The 20,840-nt window shown below is 32.3% G+C and overlaps 1 protein-coding gene and 1 long non-coding RNA gene across 2 annotated transcripts; both read left to right on the top strand.

The window, feature by feature from the left end:
- Positions 1-2,716: 2,716 nt before the first annotated feature.
- Positions 2,717-4,051, top strand: LOC137805800 (uncharacterized). The gene is made up of 3 exons (XR_011080238.1): positions 2,717-2,888; positions 3,040-3,114; positions 3,878-4,051. It is a non-coding gene; the product is annotated as an uncharacterized lncRNA (long non-coding RNA).
- Positions 4,052-11,823: 7,772 nt separating this feature from the next.
- On the top strand, positions 11,824-12,570 carry LOC137839059 (uncharacterized). The gene has a single exon (XM_068648187.1). It carries the CDS (start codon positions 11,824-11,826, stop codon positions 12,568-12,570), a length of 747 nt encoding a protein of 248 aa, XP_068504288.1.
- Positions 12,571-20,840: the final 8,270 nt, after the last annotated feature.

Below are 20,840 nucleotides of genomic sequence, written 5' to 3'. Positions count from 1 at the left end.
CGAGACTTTAACTTATTTAGTTGAGTACATCAAATACATAGAGAAAACTTTATTGTTTCTAATATAAAATAAAATATCTAACATATTTAATAGTAAACGTTTGGTTAAATCTTTTAACGAGACTTATTACCTCTATAAGTATTTTTTTAAAATAAAAAACTAAAATTGACCTATGAAGTTAATTGTAAAAAATATATATTAGTTTCACTCAAATTATATTTTTAGTTTATACATAACTTAATTTAATTTAAGCTTATAAAAACTTCGTTTGATTTTGATTCCTTTTTAATAAATGTTTGTGAAAAGTTTAATGAATACATTCTTTTTCCAAGTTTATCCTTAAATAAACTATAATTTATTTATTTTTTTATAAAAAAATTTATGTTATGATATGCATCACTATATAACATGACATCTCAGTTAAATCGACACTCAAATAACAATAATCTTTTATCATCACATAAAATAAATATTATTAAAAAATATACAAAAAAAATTATAAAACTAAACAAAAACTCATATCTTAACAAAAACGATACATAGATAAGCTATATATATTCATAAAAAAATTTAATAACAAAATAGATGGAAACCATTGTAACAATAAAATGATTTTCTATAAATAAATCATAAATTAGTCAACTTATTAAATTAGTCAACTTATTAAGATACATATTTCTTTATTTTTTTATAAAAAATATAAATAATCTTAAATCTGATTTTTCTGAACTAACAAATGTCTTTATTTACAAAAGATAAAAATAATGTATTTGCTATTTGAATGAAATTACGAAATGTATTTTAATAAGATTGTTTCAAGAAGCCACATACTTAGTGTTATTCTTAAACAGCAATTAGTTTAAGATAAAAGTGATAATATTAACATATTTCATAGTTGGTATATGTTAAATATTTTTTTTTACTTGGTTAAAATGATAAATATTGAGGAAATCGTGTTTGTGTTTACCTTTTAAGATTATATTGAGTATTTATTTATCATATATTTATATTTAAAATGGAATCCAAGGAAGGAGGGAGAGATTGGTAAAGAGATGATAGGTGAAGCATGCGGTGGTGTACAGATAGACAGATGTAGGGTAGCACCGCCCTCCACATTCTATGAAAGAACGACAGGTGTACGGTGCAGGAGCACGGTGGTCTCAACATGCACTAAAAACAAAGTTTCCCTGGAGGAAGTACAGGTGTAGCGAGACGACGCCGTAACTGTTTCAGCTTTAAGGTTGCGCAGTGAATAAAGCAAAGTTCTGCCACCACTGCCTGCCACATTAACTAGCCATGCATGTGGTTCACTTCACCGCGCTGCGCTTCGCCACGATGCCCATATCTAATCATGATTCATTCTCATTTCCGAGGACATTTTCACAACTTTAATCAATGCGTTTTTCTTTTCCACTTCATTCAAATCACAACTCTATATGTTTTTTTCTGTTTTTTAACGAGAGAAAATAAATGTAGAGAGAAATTGTACACTTAAAACACTATGTGTTCTATTGCAACAATTCTAATTTTGTAGAGTTCATTACTTGAAAAAATAATCACATTCACAACAAATTCATACCCATTAGATCAAACGAAAGCACAATTAAATAAAAACTGACCATTAATAATTTACATATTCGAGTGTTAAGCCAAAATTAATTTCTCACATTGAATCTCATTCCATAATATTCACATGAACCACACAAAGCATGAGTCATTGTTTGCCCGTATATTTTTTTAACAACTCACAATTTTTTTAGCAAAGTGTGAAGCCAAAACAACATTCTAAATTGAATCTCACCCCCATCAACCATTCACAAATGAACCACATAAACATTATTATTTCATGAATCATCCACGGATTCTTGAGCAGATTATCAAGTCAAAAGGAACGTTATAGATTGAATCTCATTCAATGAACCACACAAAACATGAAACACTCTTCACCCACATTATTTCCTGAAAAATTAAATTTTAAACTAAAACTTTTTAATTTATTATTTTATATTTATTTTGTAAAAACTTATTTCTTTCTTGAATAATTATATTTCTAAGTTTTTTAAACATTACAAATATTTCTAATTCTTTTTTACAACCAATACATTTATTTATAATGCATTCAATGTTAAAATTATCAATTCTTTTTAATTTATTAATTTCTTTTCATTTTCAACCAAATAATAATGATAACTTTAATTTTTAAAAATATAACAAATTAATAATTTTATAATTCTAGATAATCCGAACACCACATAGTTCATATGGACGAAGTTTTACACCAAAATAAAAATAAAAAATACATATCCAGATTATAATCACTTACTGGACAACATTTATAAGCTTTGCTCTTCTCCAATACTGAAAATAAATAAAAAATAAGTTCATACAAGTCACTCACTATTAAAAAAACTCACATCTCTTTTACTCCAACGCCGAAAATAAGAGATAAAAATGGAAAACACCCCCAAATTTCGGTCAATCAGTAATCAATTATCACAAACATTCAATCATCGCATAATTAATTTCAGATGAACATTCATACATCAAAGTCAAAAATTAGAAATCAAATTTCGATTATCCACTGAAAAACCAGAATCTATTTCACTCCAACACTGAAAATAAGAAATAAAAATCCAAAACCACCCCAAAATTCGCCCCACCAATAACTAATTTACCATAACATTCGGTTATTGTAACGTGTTTTTTTTAAAAAAAACAGAACCCCTGCAAACATTATTCTTCCTTATCTCCATTCTCTCTCTCCAATTCTCTTATCTCCCTCTCTCTTAATTTTCTCTCCCAATCTTCATCTATTTTAGAATCTGATCATACCACGCTGTAGCTGAGGAGCTAAGGAACATTTCTACCCGATCAGATTTTCAAACAGAGTAAGTTCATTTTTGCTCTAAAGTTCCTTTGTTCTCTATTTTTACTTAGGATTTAGTCATCAATCTTGGTCGGGTCAGTTGAGAAGTTTAATCCTCTCAACTTATTCTACTATATACTGAATTTTTGTTCTGTTTGGATAATTTGCATTAGGCCCGTAAATCTTGAAGCTTATCCAGACCGTGGGGAATAAAATTCTAAAAGTTGCTTGGAAAGCAAGCAATTGAGGTAAGGGAAGCTAAATTTAATTTTTAATAGCACCCTAGGATAGAAGATTTGAATGCGGAAGGGACGTGGTCCCAATATTCAATTTCTCTTGTAGGGATGTTGTGTGTTTATATATTGGGTTATTTTTTTTATATATTATTTAAATTTGTAAAAATATTATATTTTGATGGTTTAATATTTAAGTGTTGTTTTTTTATGTTAATTACGCTTTTGAATATTGTGGATCACTTTTTGAATGATATTGTATGACATAATGGTATGGAATTGAATTCATACATTTGGGATAATGTATGGACTGATGTTTGCTGTGTATTAAGTATTGATGCCTATGTGGTAACAGAGATCTCCGAGCTTCACTGATCTAAGTCACATAGACTAAGATATCAGGTGGTGAGAAGCTGATGGGGGAGTTCATGCACACCGTGACATATGAGATGCACGGCTTGGGTTGTATTGAACTTACCCTGATCCTTTCTGTTGGATTCGTTGGTAATCTTTGGATCAGGTGTTAGTCTCTGGTAGGACTTACTTAAAACAGGTCTTCCGGAAGACGTTGTTTGTTGAATATTCTAGATGTGTAGATCCATGTGATTGTTTATTGTTGAGATTTGAAGAAAATTGAATAATTTGAGAAATTGATCATGTAATTTGGTTTTCTCTTTTAATTTAGTTGTGTATATTATAAAATTCTATTTTTCACTAGCTTACCCTTGCTTTTCTTGTTGTGTTTAAACTGCGATGACTGTACTATGTACACGAGCAGATGACCATACAGGTGCATGAGAGCCTTAGAGGTTTCAGAGTTTTATTTTGAGCTGTGGATATGTAAATATTTGTATTTCTACAAATCCTAATAATGTATTAGGAATGTTTTGAAAAACTCCAAGTGTGTATAGAAATATGTAGAACCTGTATTGTAATAGTTAGATGTTATTTTCCGAAGTGTTACAGTTATCACATAATTAATTTTGAAAGAATATTTATACGTCAAAGACAAAAAATTAAAAGTAAAAACTATAATTTTCCAATCCTCTTCATTATCATTGGAAAAAAATATACTCTCAGAATTCTTCTCCTCGAAAATCAAATTTTAAGAGCATATTTTTCCACAATTAAAAAATAAAATAAATGTGGGAATTCGATTTCTCAAAAATCGAATTCTAACCATAGCACGAATGAGTGCTATTGAGAGAAATAATACTCAAATGAATGCTATTGAGGGGAAAAAGTGTATCAATACTTTAAATTTTTATTTTATTATATTATTGAAAATATTAAGGTTCAGTGAAGTGGAATTTATAGCATATGAATGGTAATAAAATAGAAAATAAACCTGAGAGGGATATGCTGAGAGAAGAAAACGTGAAAAAGAAGATTTTAGTGTTTTCCGCATTAATTTTGGCACCCCGTCTCCTATAGATTAGTCATGACGTTGTTCATACGGTTTCCAGCATCCTTTATATCATTTTTGACGTCTTTGGTGTTGTTACCATGGCCCCTCCCTCATCCAAAAGCACCATTCTTTCTAAAAGGAAGACACAAATTATTAAAACTTGTAAGTTTCTTGAAAAATTTTAAATTATCTTACGGTTTTTGTTTTTGTTTTTTTTGGTGATAATGAGAAGAATATTACTTCTATTTAACACCTTAAAAGAATAATAAGATAAGTATTCAGTAAATGAGAATCAAGATCTGATTGTATGGTGTTATTTATAGATGCATTATTGTTTTTCATATCCTAATAAATGTGATGCAAATGGAGAAAATTCAAAAGCCCTACATGTCAAACAATAACCTTACAAAAATGACATAATTCACATTATGTGAGACTTCTACTCTATGCTCACTTCTACTCTAGTGTTTGACCAAATTCTTTAGGATTCTTAGCTCATATTTTAAACCCAATTCAAAGCTCAATGAAAGCCCAAAGAAAACCCACAAATGTTTGTACAAAACTTTACAACAAATTACAAATGAAATTATACATATACAATATCTCTGCAAGACTGAAAAGAAGGAATAAAATCCTATTATTATACTACGTAGAGTCTTACTCAATGAGATTTCATAGTCTTTTTAATTCTTAATAAAAAAATATAGTGACTAAATGGTTTCCATCATTAATTTAGATCGTGTATAGATTGGATAACGAATTTGTGAGGATGAGAGAAAGTGGATTTGTGAGAATTTGAATGGATAGGTGAGGTTGTTTGGATTTATGGATGTTAGAGTGGATTTGTGAGGATAATTTATTGAAGTTTGTGAGAGATGTGATGTTGAGGAGAATTTTATTTATTTTTAAATATAAAATGTAAGTTTATAAATTTACTCTTGTCATTAAAAAATATTTGAATAGTAATTATGATATATATTTATTTAAGTTTGAGTTAATTAAACTGTTGTAAATTATTTTCTATATCGATGAATAATTATTTTCAGTAACATAATTAGGGTTATATATATACAAATTAGAAATTGCTACATAAAAATAAAATAAAAATATTAAAAATTCTAAATAAATACAAATCTTAAATATTTTATATCCTATTTAAATAAAAATTTGAAATATATAAAATTCCTGAAATATTCAAAATCTTAAATAAATAAAAACATAAATATTTAAATTCCTATTTGAATAAAAATCTAGAATATATAAAATTCATAAAATATTCAAAATCTTAAATAAATAAAAATTCTAAATATTTAAATTTTTATTAAATAAAATATAAAATATATAAAATTCCTAAAATATTTAAAATTTTAAATAAATACATATCCTAAATATTTAATATCCTATTTAAATAAAAATATAAAATTATTAAAATTCTTAAAATATTCGAAATCAATTATAAGCATTTCAACCTTCATAAAAAAAAATCATTCTAGCATAAACAAAAAAAATATGAGAATCGATTGTCCCTTGTATTCAATCAACTTGAAAATCAATTTTCACCCTCCCCACACAAGAGAATTGATTCTTGCTTGCGTCTTATCTAATGAGAATCAATTTTGACCCACCAACAAAGACACAAAATTGATTCTTTAAAGAATATAACAACACTTGAATTGATTCTCTCTTTCAGCATGACCCAGGTCAAAATTGATTATTAGAACAAAGAATCGATTCTCACTACTTGTAGAAACAAAGTGCAAAATCGATTCTCACTTCATTACAATATGAGTGAAAATCGATTTTGCTCAAGAACAAAATAGTTAAAATCGATTTTCCTTCTTAAAACACTGCATGCAAAATTGATTTGAGTCACATTGGGTCATGCAAAATCGATTTGAGTCACATTGACTCAGCGTCTCAAAGGAGGTAAGTTTGTAGTGTCTCAAAGGAGGTAAGTTTGCAGCGAGTGTAGGGAGGGTATGCGAGTAAATTCATTGACACCCTCTACAACCTCTCCGTATCATAAAGGACCTGAAAAATGAAACCCTCCATCCATCCCACACCTCCAAATCACTAAAACTAAACATCCTTCCCACCCGTCCGCTAGTCCTCCTTCACATGTGATCAATAGAACCAAACACATTATGAGAAAACAAATAACCAATGATTAACATAGTTTTAGAATGTGGTTAACCATGTAATGAATATGGTTAACAAAATACTTTCCAGTAAAACCCATAAGCATTACTAATAACATAAACTCTTATTTGACCTAATCTAAGTTAGACCCAAATGCAAGTTCCAAAATCATGGTCCAAGATAAATTCTCAAACTACTATGTAAAAATAGATATTTAGTAATTTTGATACTCCAAAATCTATGGGTAAAAAAAAATTGATTAGAAGAACTTAAATAGATCCAAAATCCTAATTGCTGATCAAGTCTCTAAAAACTTAGTCACGGTTAGTAATAAAATCTTATTTCTATTTTAAAATCTATTATATATTGTTACAGAGTTTGTTATAAAAAAATTAAAATATATCTTAATTATTTTCTCTGCATGTAAGAGAAATTAAAAAAAAATAAAGATTAAATGGAACAATTATATGAAAATTAAAGTTAAGTAACTTATATATAGAAATAGTTATACAATTTTGAAAAAAAACTGTATATACTAAATATAGGAATTCTCATTATATAGTTATAAATAATTTCTATCCGTATCGCTATTTTCTTCTATATTATTTAACTATTTTTTTCTTTGGTCATTATATGGTTTTATAAATTTTTTTTATCTCAACTACATGAGTCAAGACCCAGTACTATATAAGTTTTGGAAAAATAAAATAGATATAGAACATTTGTCACAATTTTCTCTGAAAGCTGCAGTCTTTGTCAATAGGCAACATTTTCTTCTTCTATTTATTGACTATATAAAATTAAATTATTTTTTAATGATTGTCAAGTGTCATTGTCCTAAAAGATAATGGAATGGGTTACACAACTAATTTTAATAAATTACGTAAAAATATAGTTAATAAATATGCAATTTTTTATTATAAATTAACGAATGTTGTAATAATGACATGTGAGGTTGATGATTATAACTTATAATTTTATATGTCTTAAAAAATGTAATATCTTTCCTGAAAATATATTGTTTGTATTCTTGTATGATATTTGATCATTCAATAAAAAATAAATATTTTACCTAAATCTTAGTACTTATATATGCATTGAATATTAGCCCCAACTATTATATCTTGTTCCCTCCATGTGTGTTAAGACCCGTATGAAAGATATGGCGAAGACAACGAAAGACAGAAAAAAAATCTTGAAGAGAAATTGACATGTGACGGTATTGAGGTCTATATTAAATGAATTTTAAAAATTATAAAGATCAAAATAAGTATTTTAAAATATATGGCCACAAAAAATATAAAACACCAACATTATTATACATAGAGGCAGATAGATAACATTGTCACCCAATACTTTACGTGTAAATCATGCTACGGTTAATATTAAGAATTAATTTTTTTTTTGACCCCTCATAAATTAGACTCTCCATTTCATTTGAACTTGAATGCACTATCGAAATATTGAGTATCCGGATAGTCAACATCACGTCGACATCATATCGGTGATGAGAAAAACGCACGCGGAAACAAAACACATAATCACGAATCAACTGCAGAAAAATAAACGACATAAGATTTAACGTGGTTCGGTCGCCAACTGCAACCTACATCCACCCGGGCAACTATTAGGTTTACATTATATCCTGTTGCACACCAATTACAAGTACAATGATCTCTTTAAATAGAGATAAATAGAGATAATAAAGGGACATAATAATTAAGCCCACTCACTAAACATGTGTCTAGTCAGCCCAACCCAATTGGTCTGGCTTCATATCCAACAATCGGCACCTCGACAATTCGACACTTTTCATACGAGACCTCATAAAAAATCTACACACGTCATTAGCCACTAATATATCAAATTATTCACAAAACATGGTTAAAATATGATTGAGTCTTTTGGACCTAACCTACCTATCCGTACACTCAAGGACTCAAAACAACTGTATAAATACAAAAACACCCTAAAGTCAAAAGATACATGAGATATAATCCCGTGCTTACAAATTGAACTGAGACAAACTTGAGCATTGTAGACCTTACCTACGCACAAACTATAATAAAAAGTTGAAGAACCGAGAAACCGAAGACTGTCAGTTGAAAAGGAGTCCACAAGAAATTTGACTTTATAAAAAACAATTATTATAGCATGTTTTTATTTAATTATGTTTCTTCAAATTTTATTAAATAGTTATGTTTAGTAAACCCTACTTACTTTTAGTAGTTAGTATGTTTTGGACCCACTCCTTCAAGTATAATTTAAAAAATAATAATTAAAGTTAGCATTTAGCTTTGAATTTTAATTTTTTTACTTACTAATTAAATTTCCTTGGAATCCCTCCTTACATAAATCAAGGTTTTCTTATTATCATTTTCTTAGATGGTAGAGATGATATATGAACCATTTGGGTTCTCCTAGAACAAAAAGGATTGCTAGAAACATTATGAAATAGAGATAAGAGAGCCGTGTTTGCTTCAAGAAAATTGTTTGTTTCAGGGTATGTGGAAAAATTTGCATGGAGGTGATAACGGAGAGAATGTTTTCAAACAAAATGTACGTAATCAATTACGTATAAAATAATAAATAATTTTATATAATTAATTATGTGTCATCATAATTAATAATAAATATTTTATAATTGATTATAAATTATAATAATAAAAAAAATATATTTTTTAACTGAAGTATGTTAATTTTATTATTTTTATTTTCACTTCTTTTTCACTTAATCCGGAGAGTTTTTATTTTATTTTTTTCGTATTATATTTTTCACTCTCATTTTTTTTATCACGTAATCCGAAAGAAAACATTGGTTTGAATAAAAAATCAACAAAATTTTATTACTCGCACTATATTTAGTGATATCATTTTAAGTATATAATAGAAATTCTATTAAGTATGTTCTTCGAAGGGAAGTATCTGATCATTGTGCTTTGGTGATAAAATCTGTGGAGAAGGATTGGGGTCCTAAACCCTTTAGATCGATTGACGCTTGGTTTCTGGAGAGGGGGTTTAACATCATGGTTAAGGATAAATGGAAATCCTTCTCAGTCTAGGGGAACGAAATAGTTAAATTTAAGGAGAAAATGAAACTCCTCAAGTCAGATCTGAAAGTGTGGAACAGAGAGGTGTTCGGTAACCTTCATACTGCTAAGAGGAGGATTCTACAGGAGCTGGAGGAGCTAGACAACAGAGATTGTACCGGGGATCTGGAGGAAAGTGAAAGGCTTAACAGAATGGCGTTGACAAGTCGATTGGTAGAAAATAACAAAAAACTTGAATCTCTTATGTGCCAAAAGGCTAGAGCAAGTTGGTTCAAGAGTGGTGATTCTTGTACTAGGTTCTTTCACTCATCTCTGAGGTGGAAAAGACTCAGGAATGAAGTGAAGGGTGTTCAGGTGGGGGACAGAGTGAGGAACCAGGTACTGTCCGGTTGGAGGCGAAAAAGCTGTTTGAAGCTAGGTTCAATGCAACGAAAGATCTAGGGGTGAGGTTGGATGAGGTGGAGTTTAAGACTCTAACCTTGAGAGATAATGAGGGGCTTGTGGTTGGTTTCACAGAAAAAGAGGTTAAAGATGCAGTGTGGCAGTGTGAAGGGTCTAAGAGCCCTGGTCCAGATGGGTTCAATTTCAATTTTATCCGGAAAAGCTGGGACTTTGTTAAAGAAGAGTTAATGGAAGCAATGGCTTTGTTTCATGCGACTGGAAACATCCCGAAGGGTTGTAATGCTTCATTTATTGCGCTTATCCCGAAGGTGAGGGACCCCTCTAAGCTGGAGCAGTATAGACCCATTTCTTTGGTTGGTGTCATTTATAAAATCATTACAAAGGTGTTGGCTGGGAGATTGAAGAAGGTATTGCCTGCAATCATAGATGAAAGCCAATTAGCTTTCCTAAAGGGTAGAGGAATCTTGGATAGCGTCCTTATGGCAAATGAAGTAGTGGAGGATCTCAGGAAAAAGGGGAGAAGTGGTATCTGCCTAAAAGTGGACTTTGAGAAGGCCTACGACTCGGTTCGATGGGATTTCCTTTATGATATGCTACACAAATTGGGTTTCCACACTGTGTGGATCTTGTGGATCAGAGGTTGCCTGGAATCAGCTACTGTGTCAGTTTTAGTTAATGGGAGTCCTACGGAGGAGTTTAAGCCTTCTAGAGGGTTGCGTCAAGGTGACCCCCTAGCACCTTTTTTGTTCATTGTGGTTGCTGAAGGACTTGCTGGGATAATAAGACAAGCTTTGAAGGTTAATATGCTGACGGGCCTTAAGATAGGAAGGCATGAGGTGGAGATGTGTATTCTACAGTTTGCGGACGACACTCTTTTTCTCTGTGAGGATACCTTTGGGAATGTGTTAACCTTGAAGGCCATTCTGAGAGGCTTTGAGTTAGCCTCAGGATTGAAGATCAACTTCCATAAATCAAGGTTAGCAGGAATTAATGTACAAAGCAGTACTATAGGGTGTTTCACTAAGACGTTGAACTGTACTCAGATGGAGGTTCCTTTCAAGTATCTAGGACTGGAGGTTGGAGGGAATCCAAGAAAGAAGCAATTCTGGGATCCAGTTATAACCAAGTTGAAAGCAAAACTCAGTGTTTGGAAGGGGAGGTTTCTATCCATGGCAGGGAGGATCTGCTTAATTAATTCTGTTCTAACTGCTATTCCTTTGTTTTATCTCTCCCTGTTTAGAGTACCGGCCTCGGTGTGTAAAAGGATTATCAGTATTCAAACAAGATTCTTGTGGGGTTGGGGGAAACTAACCAAGCCAATTGCTTGGGTTAGCTGGAAAGATGTATGCAGACCAAAAGAGGAGGGAGGGTTGGGGTGTAGGGATATACACCTGTTTAATAAAGCTCTCCTAGCGAAATGGAGATGGCGGTGTCTTTCGGAAGAGAATGGAAGATGGAAGAAGTTGTTGGACTCCAAATACGATTTGGGAGTAGAAAGCAGTCATACACCTGTCAAATCTCAATCTTGGTGGTGGAGAGACCTCTCTAAGATGTGTAAGGAGGGATGAGGTAAAGGGTGGTTTTCAGGAAGAGTTAGGTTGGGAAATAGGTTGTGGTGACAAAGCAAAGTTCTGGGAGGAAGTATGGATCGGAAGTGTGGATCTCAAATCTTTGTTCCCACGCCTATATTCTTTATCTTTAAACCAAGGTAAAACAGTGGGTGAGATGGGTGAATGGGTTGGCACGGAGTGGAGGTGGGACTTGAGGTGGAGGAGAGGTAGATTTGAATGGGAATCTTCTCTGGAGAGGGACCTTAATACGCTTCTATCAGGGGTCAGTTTGAGAAAAAATGTCCAGGACACCCAAGTATGGGGGAAGGAGGTACCGGGGTTGTTTTCAGTGAGCTCTGCCTACGAGTGTCTAGCTAAGCATGGTAGAGGGAACCAGGGAGAAGTGTATAAGCTCTTGTGGAGGGTAAAGGCTTTTCCAAATGTGATAGTGACAGCCTGGAGGGTACTGATGGGAAGACTTCCTACAAGAGTGAGTTTGAGCTGGAGAGGGGTAGTGGTGAACTCAATGGTGTGTCCCTTGTGCCAGTTACAGGAGGAGACTTGTCAACACCTTTTCATGGAGTGTAAATATGCCCAGAAGGTTTGGTCTCTATGCTTTCAGTGGGTAGATATTTCATTCGTACAGCAACATGATCTGAAGCTGCATTTCCAAAGTTTTCACTTGTTTCAAGTTAGTAATAAGCAGAATAGGATCTGGAAAGGGGTATGGGCAAATGTCATTAGAAGTTTATGGGACCAGAGGAATATGATTACCTTCCAGCAAGGGGTAGTAGATGCTGAGGAGGTTTTTCAGAGGGCTCAACTGAAGTCTTGGTTGTGGATGAAGCATAAAGCTCGCTCGTTCTCTTATTCCTTTGTAGATTGGGTTCTTAACCCAAATATCTACATCAGAAGCTGCTAAAGTTTACTGGCTTACATGTGTCTGTGCTGGTTATGAAGAAGATGGTTTTAATCTTTGGTTGGCCTCATGTGAAGTCTTTGGTAGGTAGGAATCTGTTATAGTGATGGATTGAGTCCCTTATGGATTACATAGTTTTCTCCAGGCAAGGAACTGGGTTGCTGCTACCTGTTTCGGGGTTGGTCTCTGTTAATGTTAATTGCAGGAATCTGAAGCAGATTGATTAAGGAGAGCATATATGTTAAAAAGGGAGCACACTGGTATGGGTGTGATGTACCAGTACCAAAGGAGGGGGTGGCTGTTAGAAGTGATACCACGGGTGCAACTGATTCAGTGAGGATGGAATTGAGTCACGCTCTTCAGGGGGTCTGACTCAGTTTGGCTTAGGGGTGTGATGTTACTATGCAGAGAAAGCAAGGTGGTAAGATGGTGTTTCGTAAATTTGTGGCTGATTTGTAGCGGCTGGCAGGTTTGGGAGGTTGCTGGTTGGTCAATACATAGGCGAAGGAGACGGTTGGTGAAGGAAAAAGGTTGATGTGCTTGTGCTTCTTCACTTATTCTAATGTCACTATAGCTGTTAAGCAAGTAAAGAGTGAGCTTGGATGCACATTTCTAGTGGTGCTTTGGTATTAAAAGGAAAGCAGGAAGTAGAGACTGTTGGAGCGGGGTATGTAGACGGAAGAACGGGAAATCTACTTTGGTGTAAAGGGCTGGATTGCAGGGTGCAGGGAGAGTATTAGGAGATGCTATGCTATATCTTTTGGAATGGTGTTGGGGTTTGGGAAGCTGTTGGTTTTCTGCAGGTTACTGTCATTTTGGTGCAATTTTGTGAGTTGGCTGGGGATATAGCTATTTGCAGGATAAGTCACACTTTGGTTATCCTTCCCGTTCGGAGGAGTAACTATGTGGCTGTTGTATACGGGTTGGGATACCCCTTAAGTATCTCTTGTAATTTTATTTATTTATTGCTGATAAAAAAAAATTAGTAATGATTTTTTATTGTTAATATCAAGTTTCAAATAATTGATACCATATGACAAGAATACTTTTTAAATATGATTAGTAGAATTAAATAATATTAATAATATTTCTTAAAAGAATTGGTTATTATTATTAACTTTGCTTATAAGGGTAAGCGAAAATAAATTCCAATTTTTAGAATGTTATTTAAAGGATATGAATAGTTAATGTTCTATTGAAATAGTAGTTTGGATTAGTTTTATCTTTTAAAAAGATGTTTTTTTAAATTAAAAAAGGAAGTTGTATTTAAATTATTTTTAATCTTGATTTTTGTTAATATTTATTTATGTATACTTAAATTTATATTTATTTTCTTTAAAATATGAACTTTTAAAATGAATCTAAAGTGGAAGTAGAAGCAGTGAAGTAAAATTGACTAAAGATTTGTATTAATGAAGAAACCTTTAAGAGGATCAAAATGTGTTGATAAGATAAGAGGATTCTGGCCGAAATGAATTCAGTATAGATACACTTTAATGCATTTAGGTGTTAGATGAATGTCTTAAATTAGAGTGTGTATGAGATGTTTATTTTGTGGTTATAAATTTTTGAATAGAACGTTGAATGTAAGAAAAATGATGATGTTTGGTGGTACAAAGATTGCATAATAAAGATCCTTATCCAAACCTTTCAATTTCTTTTCTTCTAACTTTCTTCCTTTCCCTCATCAATGACTCTCACAAAATCTCGTGCTAGAATAATTTCTGTCTCATTTAGATGTGCCTAGCAACGCTCATGATTATTTCCCTGCTAACTAAATTTAATTCAATTATATATCAATTATTTGATTATTATTATTTTTTTAAAATTTGGGCATCTCTCTAAGTTAGGGGTGACAAAGTGGAGCGGGTCGTGCAGGCCGGCTCGTGACCCGCTGAAAAAAATGCGGAGCGGGTTACTTATTTCAATTTCAATCCGCTGGCCCGCTTAGGCCCGTCCCTCATAACTCGAAGTCCGTGCGAGCCAAGTACGGGCGGGGTGGGTTGGTCCGCATAACTCACATAACTTTAAAATGTATATATTTTTTTCTACACTCCCATATTTTCTTCATGTAGCCTCATATTTTACATTCCACAATTTTTAATAAGATCTTATTACGCATGATTCATGAAAATAATATTATGAGACCATTTATCTAATCCATCTAAATAAAAAAAATTCAAAAAATTATTTAAAAAATTATTTTTTTAATAAATATTTCTTATGCGGGTTAGAAAAAACAACCCGACCTGCTTTTTGCAGGCCAAGTGCGAGACGGGTCTATGCGGGGCGGACCAACCCGCATTGTCACCCCTACTCTGAGTTATAGTCAAGTTTGATTGTAAGTTCATCCTAATTCTGAAATAAATATATTAAAATGTTAATCTGACATTGATTTTTTAGCTTACATTTACGTTTAAAACATTTCATATACTATACATATACTTTTTTTTAGTACTTTTCAATTTATTTAAAGGAAACAAAATTATATATATTTTTTAAAAGTTTTAGATTTTTTTATCAAATTAAATAATACATATTTTTTATCACAAAAATATTTTCTTCTCACGTTTCTCTTTTATTATTTTTTTAGTATTTTTAATTTTCTTCTATTTTTTAAAAAAATTTGAAGTTAATTTTACTCTATTTTTATATTTTTTCAATAAATATTTAAATTATCCAAAGAAAATTGACGTTGAAAATGTATTTATTTTCCTTAGTTACTTTAGTAAACTTCAATTTACTTATCACACACTGTTTCCAAGAATATAAAACAACCATTTTGAACCTAAATAAGAGATTACGTAGTAAGAAACTAGATGGTCTATCATCGACCAAACGATCTCATGATACTAGAGTTCATATGTTTTGATGATAACAAACAATATAAAGTGTGTTAAGATGTCTAACGAAGCTATTAAGTGTGCAAATTTAGTTGAATATCCATAAGACGATTATAAGTTGCTTAAGCTTATCAGACGATCAAGTTTTGTAGCAAGTGTTAGACGAAATTGTTAAATGAGATAAATCAAATGGTCTATCAAGACTCATCAAACAGGTCAATAGTGGAAAGCCTCAATCAGATGATTTTAATAGAAATTGCGCAAGAGTCACATCAGACGATCCAATGGCACATGCTCACTATGAAGACCATCAAACGATCTAATATTGGTCTCAATGTTGGACAAATATCTTAGAGCTTATAAAGATAACACCTAAAGAAGAAACGATGTCTAAACAAATAGTTTGAATGAGAAAAGATGCATTAAATGATCTCATAGGTACTGCACAAAATGATATACATAAGAAGCTCACGTTAGATGATCCTAGTGGAATATATTAAACGACCTCAAGAAACACATCAAATGATTTGAGGAATTGCGTCAGACAATCTCTTTGGAATGGATTAGACGAAATAGTTAAGATAATCTTATCAAACAATCACGAGGACTCATCAGACGCTCTTATCAAATGATACCTTTGGATATCACAAGATAGATGATATCAAAGAACATGCTTATAAGTCATTAGACGATTACTAAAGATTACACATATCAGACAATACAAGTATGTTCCATACTTAATCTTTCCATTTTTAGAATATTTCATGGCACTGATCTTATGTTTTCAAATCTTAGTTGATATTTTTGAATCATAGAAATTTTTTTTCAAATAAGATTAATGATTAAATATTTTTGAAAATTTTTGTATTTGAGAACGTAACACATATAAATATGAAAATCTCAAAAACATTGTGTTTAATGTTTTGTAAATGAAATATACTTTCCATGTTGATCATAAATATTTTAGAATACAACTATGAAATTAGAATTAAATTTAAGATTGTATTAGAAAGATTTTGCATAAACAATATTTTATTGGAAACCTTCAAAAAATAGAGCATGAACATTTTCTATATATAAAAGAGTTTTTCGAAACATGTTCAATGCAAACATATCCAGGTTAAATGTGATTAGGCGTCAATGTTTAGATTTTATAGTATTTGGAAAGTATTTGAAAATGATTTTTCAGATAAATATTTAAAGGATAGAAAATATTGATAATTCGAAGATATTATAAAGATATTATTCCCAAATTTGGTATTAATTGCATATTTCTAGGGAAGATTGGAGATTTGGATTAAAGAGGAATGATTTGAGCTAAAAAGAGAAAGCTGGAAGGTCCTAGAATGGAAAAAAAATGTAGAGAAAGATTGGGCCTTTTTTATGTTTTATTAATTACCCATTAGCGTGAAACAGGAAGTAAAAATTAGGTTAAATAGGGGGCTAGAGGCTAAACCTTAGGGTGCGAGATTGAGAGGAGAACACCATAGAGTGAATTGCAACCCAATTGGGAGAATGGAAGATGCTAGAAGTATGCGTGGCTAATTCTACCCTTTGGGATTGGGAGTAATCTGCTCAAACTCTTATGTATTGAGGTGATATTTTATATATTAATATTCAGTTCTTGATTGATTATTGGTATTGTTGTTTTACTTTTAACTTTCCGTGACAAATTGAGAATCTTAAATCTGGCCGAGAGTTATTTTTAGGGTTCAGACCTAAACATCAATACTTAGCATATTTGAGTGCTAAAGATAGACTTGAAATGCTAATTGCCATTAACATCTGATTGTGATTTCTAAGTTGTTTTTATAAGTATGCGAGAGAGAAATATTTAGGAAACATTCTTAAGAATTTTATATGCGAAAGATGAATATAAATGAATTTTCTACGGGCATCAATTTCAATCAAAGAACTTAATATTGACATGCTAATCAAAATACATGAGAGTGAGAGAGATGAAACCTAATCCCTATTTTTCCAAATTGAAGCAACCAATTTTTTGTTTGTTTTCTTATTGATCAGTGCCCAACACAATTAATTCAAAACTCTTTTTATTGTTCAGTTTTTATATTTAGTGATTATTGTACTCGATAATTCACTGTTCCTTGTGGGATCGATATCTGTCCTTAGGGACAATTATTACTTCTGACAAACGTGGTGCACTTGCCGTAAAAAGTCATCAATCAGCAAGGCTCTTTCAGGGGCACCATTCAAAGATACCTGCAACTTATTGCTCGTATGTTTAGCCTCAAAGAAATAGAGAAAAACTTCAACAGACGGCAAGATGTCGAGTTGTGAGCACAAAATGATAAAAGCACAAATAAATGCCCAACTATTAGGGTGTAGCTGAGTAGGGACAACATTGAGCTCGGTTAATAGCTCTTTTTCAAAAATGGAAAAAGGGAGACGCAAGAGAACCTTTTTGAAAAACGTGACATAAAAAGAAACAAAATGGACCACCAGGGTCCGATGACTCGTCACAACAAATGGGCTCACCCTCCCTACAATATGGTTTTTACTTTACCCTCCTGTCTTTTACTCATGCTACATCTGTTTTCTCTTAAATCTCTAAGACGTAAATGGGTGGTGTAATAAGAAACCTCTTTTAGAAGCTCTTTCTTGGCCCAGGGGTACATTGAATTGTAATCCATTGTATAAATAGCTAGAACAAAAGCGTAAACACCAAACAAGGTACAAGCACAATTCAGGCCAAGTAGAGAAGACGAATTGACAAGAAATCATAGTTCAGGCAATATAATCCGCAAGATGAATAAATACTTGGCAATAGAGATTGGAGGAGGAAAATACCTGGTCTGAGGATGGAGAAGAAGAAGTGCGAAAGAAGTTTTTGGTGTAAGAGAGGTTTTTTAGGGCACAAGCGTTCTAGAGAGAAGAGAGATTGCATAACGGGTAAGTGAGGAAGAAATGGGTTTTAATTGTTTGAAGGAGATGCAGCGATAAGGCTTCCTAGCCGTTGATTCGCATCCCACGTGGATGTCTCAGATTTAGTATGGTAGGATGTCTCATCAAGAGATGCTTCGGTAACTGCGCCTCACCTATCCTCTGCGAAGACGTCACGTTAGTTGCCAACGCTGGAAAGACTCTTCGCCTAGCCAAGCTCAGCTCGAGCCTGGGGGGCTTGTGTATTGGCCAGGAGCTCGACTTGGTTCAAGCGTTTAGGTTAGCTTGGTTTTTAGGCCAGTATGGGCCTAAAGGGTGGACCATGAGCTCGACCCAGGTGCTGGTAGACAACTCGAAAAAAATAATTAAATACAAGGAATATTCACATTGGTTATAATATATACACAAATTAAATATCACTAAAAGCTGTTGAGAATAAATTAATTAGTGTTGAAGATAGGCTTTGATGTCTCCAAATCCATGAAGATTGGTTGAAGGATTTGTTGTTGCTTGTGTGTGTACGTTCTGGGTAGTTTGAATTTGTAATGCACTCTTAGTTAGGATCCAAAGTTGGTTAAAATCAAATTCTTTTGAAATAGTGTTTTCCAAATAAGTGGAAAAACAACTTGTTGTTTTATCATTTCAATCGGTTGTTTTACACTTAGTGTTTTTGAAACAGGTTTTGACAAAGTTTGAAATTGGTTGACCTTGTTGTCAAACTAATTCAATCGGTTATTTCGACATTTCAACAGATTGTTTTTTGAAAATCCTTAACAAAATTTGTTAAGTTTGGTAAATCTGTTTTAATTTATTCAGAACTGATTTGGCTCTTTCATTAAATGTTTTTAACAACCTTTTGGAGTTTAAATAATCTATTTTACGCTCCTGGTAATTATGATATCAGATTAAATCTTTCAAATCAGTTTTCTCCAAGATTGCTTCAAGCTTTGGATTTTTCAAAGAGTGGAATATAATTGCTTTGTAACTTTTGAATTCAATTTGTATCAAGTGTGATAATTCCTTTTCTTTCTTGAATACTGTAATTCTGTGTAAACATGTTCTGCGCAGATCCAGAGGGTGTTCTGTGGTGTGTTTTTTGCAAAGGAGGTGTGTGTTCTTTAAGGGTTCAAGATCACCTCTTTGGTGTGTGGTTTTTAATCAAGGTTATTTGATTTCTTAGTGGAATACTCAGTGGTTTCTGGGGATTGGATGTAGCTCTTAAATAAGAGTGAACCAATATAAATCTGTTGTGTGATTCTTTCTATCCTTAATCTCATTTAAATCTATTTTGGTTTGTTTTTATTAATTGTTGATAAAAACAACTGGTTGAATCTCATAAACAACGAGTTGATTTTCTGGAAACATAATAAAACAAATTTGTTTCTTGGCTAACGGGGTTTCTTTCTCTTTGATTCTTCATTGGCTTTCTCTATACCTTCAATATTTGCGGAAATCTTTTATAAACAATTCACACCCCCCTCCCCCTCTCTGTAGAGCATGGGAGATTTGATGTTTCAAATCTATGATGAATGTTGAAGTTGTGCTGTTGTTGGTTTGGGCTTAGTCTAGGTTGTTTAGAATCCTTGTAAAGATCATTTCTTGTCCCTTGCACAAGCTTGCTCAATATGTTTTAAAAGAGAAAAGTGTCTTTCTAAGCAAAGAAAAAAACAACTGGTTGAAACCTCGAAATAATCGGTTGTTTGTCACTTAGCTTGTTTGAAGGTTTTAAAACTTTTTTTTTTACTTGGTTAAATAATTGTCTAACCAATTTTATCGGTTAAAACGACTTTTCAACCGGTTGATTGTGACATTTCATAACAGCTTTTTGAAAATCTGTTAATCTGTTTTGGAAGTGAATCAGAATTGTTTTGGCTCATAAATGTTGCCTAGAACAACTAGTTTTGAGGGCTATAAATATGGCTTTTCTTTTAAAACAAAATACACAAGTGAGATATCAAATACAGTGAGGCTGAGATTGATTTTGAAAGAAGTTTTTCAAAAGTTTGCAAGATTGTTGAATAGTTGTGCACTGGTTCAAAGTCTGATCATATGAGCTTTCTGATTCCTGTAAACTCAGGTGTAATCTGTTCTTTTCATGATTCTTGTATTTGTTCTTTTGTAAACTTGTAAGTGTGTGGAAATCCTATAAAGTCAGAGGGTGTTCTGACTAAAGGTGTGTGTAGCAAAGAGGGTGAGTGGTTCTTGTGGTTTCAAGATCACCTCTTTGCAGTTGTGATTGTAATTTGTGATTGGTTACTAGTGGAACCCAGAGGTTGTTTTGGGAACTAGATGTAGCTCAAGGTTGAGTGAACCAGTATAAAATTGGCTAAGTAAATCTCTCTCTCTCTCTCTCACTCCTTATAAACTGTTTGTTTTAATTCTGCTTTTGTTGCTGCCATAAACAACCGGTTAAAACGAAGTTTTAACCGATTGAATCTCTGCAAACAGTTTCTTTTACATTGTTTGATTGCTTTCCTTGATTGCTTAATCTTTGAATTGTGATAAAGCTTCATTCTTATTCAATAT

The sequence above is a fragment of the Phaseolus vulgaris genome, chromosome 3, assembly GCF_000499845.2.
Source record: "Phaseolus vulgaris cultivar G19833 chromosome 3, P. vulgaris v2.0, whole genome shotgun sequence".
Lineage (NCBI taxonomy): Eukaryota > Viridiplantae > Streptophyta > Magnoliopsida > Fabales > Fabaceae > Phaseolus > Phaseolus vulgaris.
Note: the sequence above shows the minus strand (reverse complement) of the source record. Positions and strands in the feature narration are given on the sequence as shown.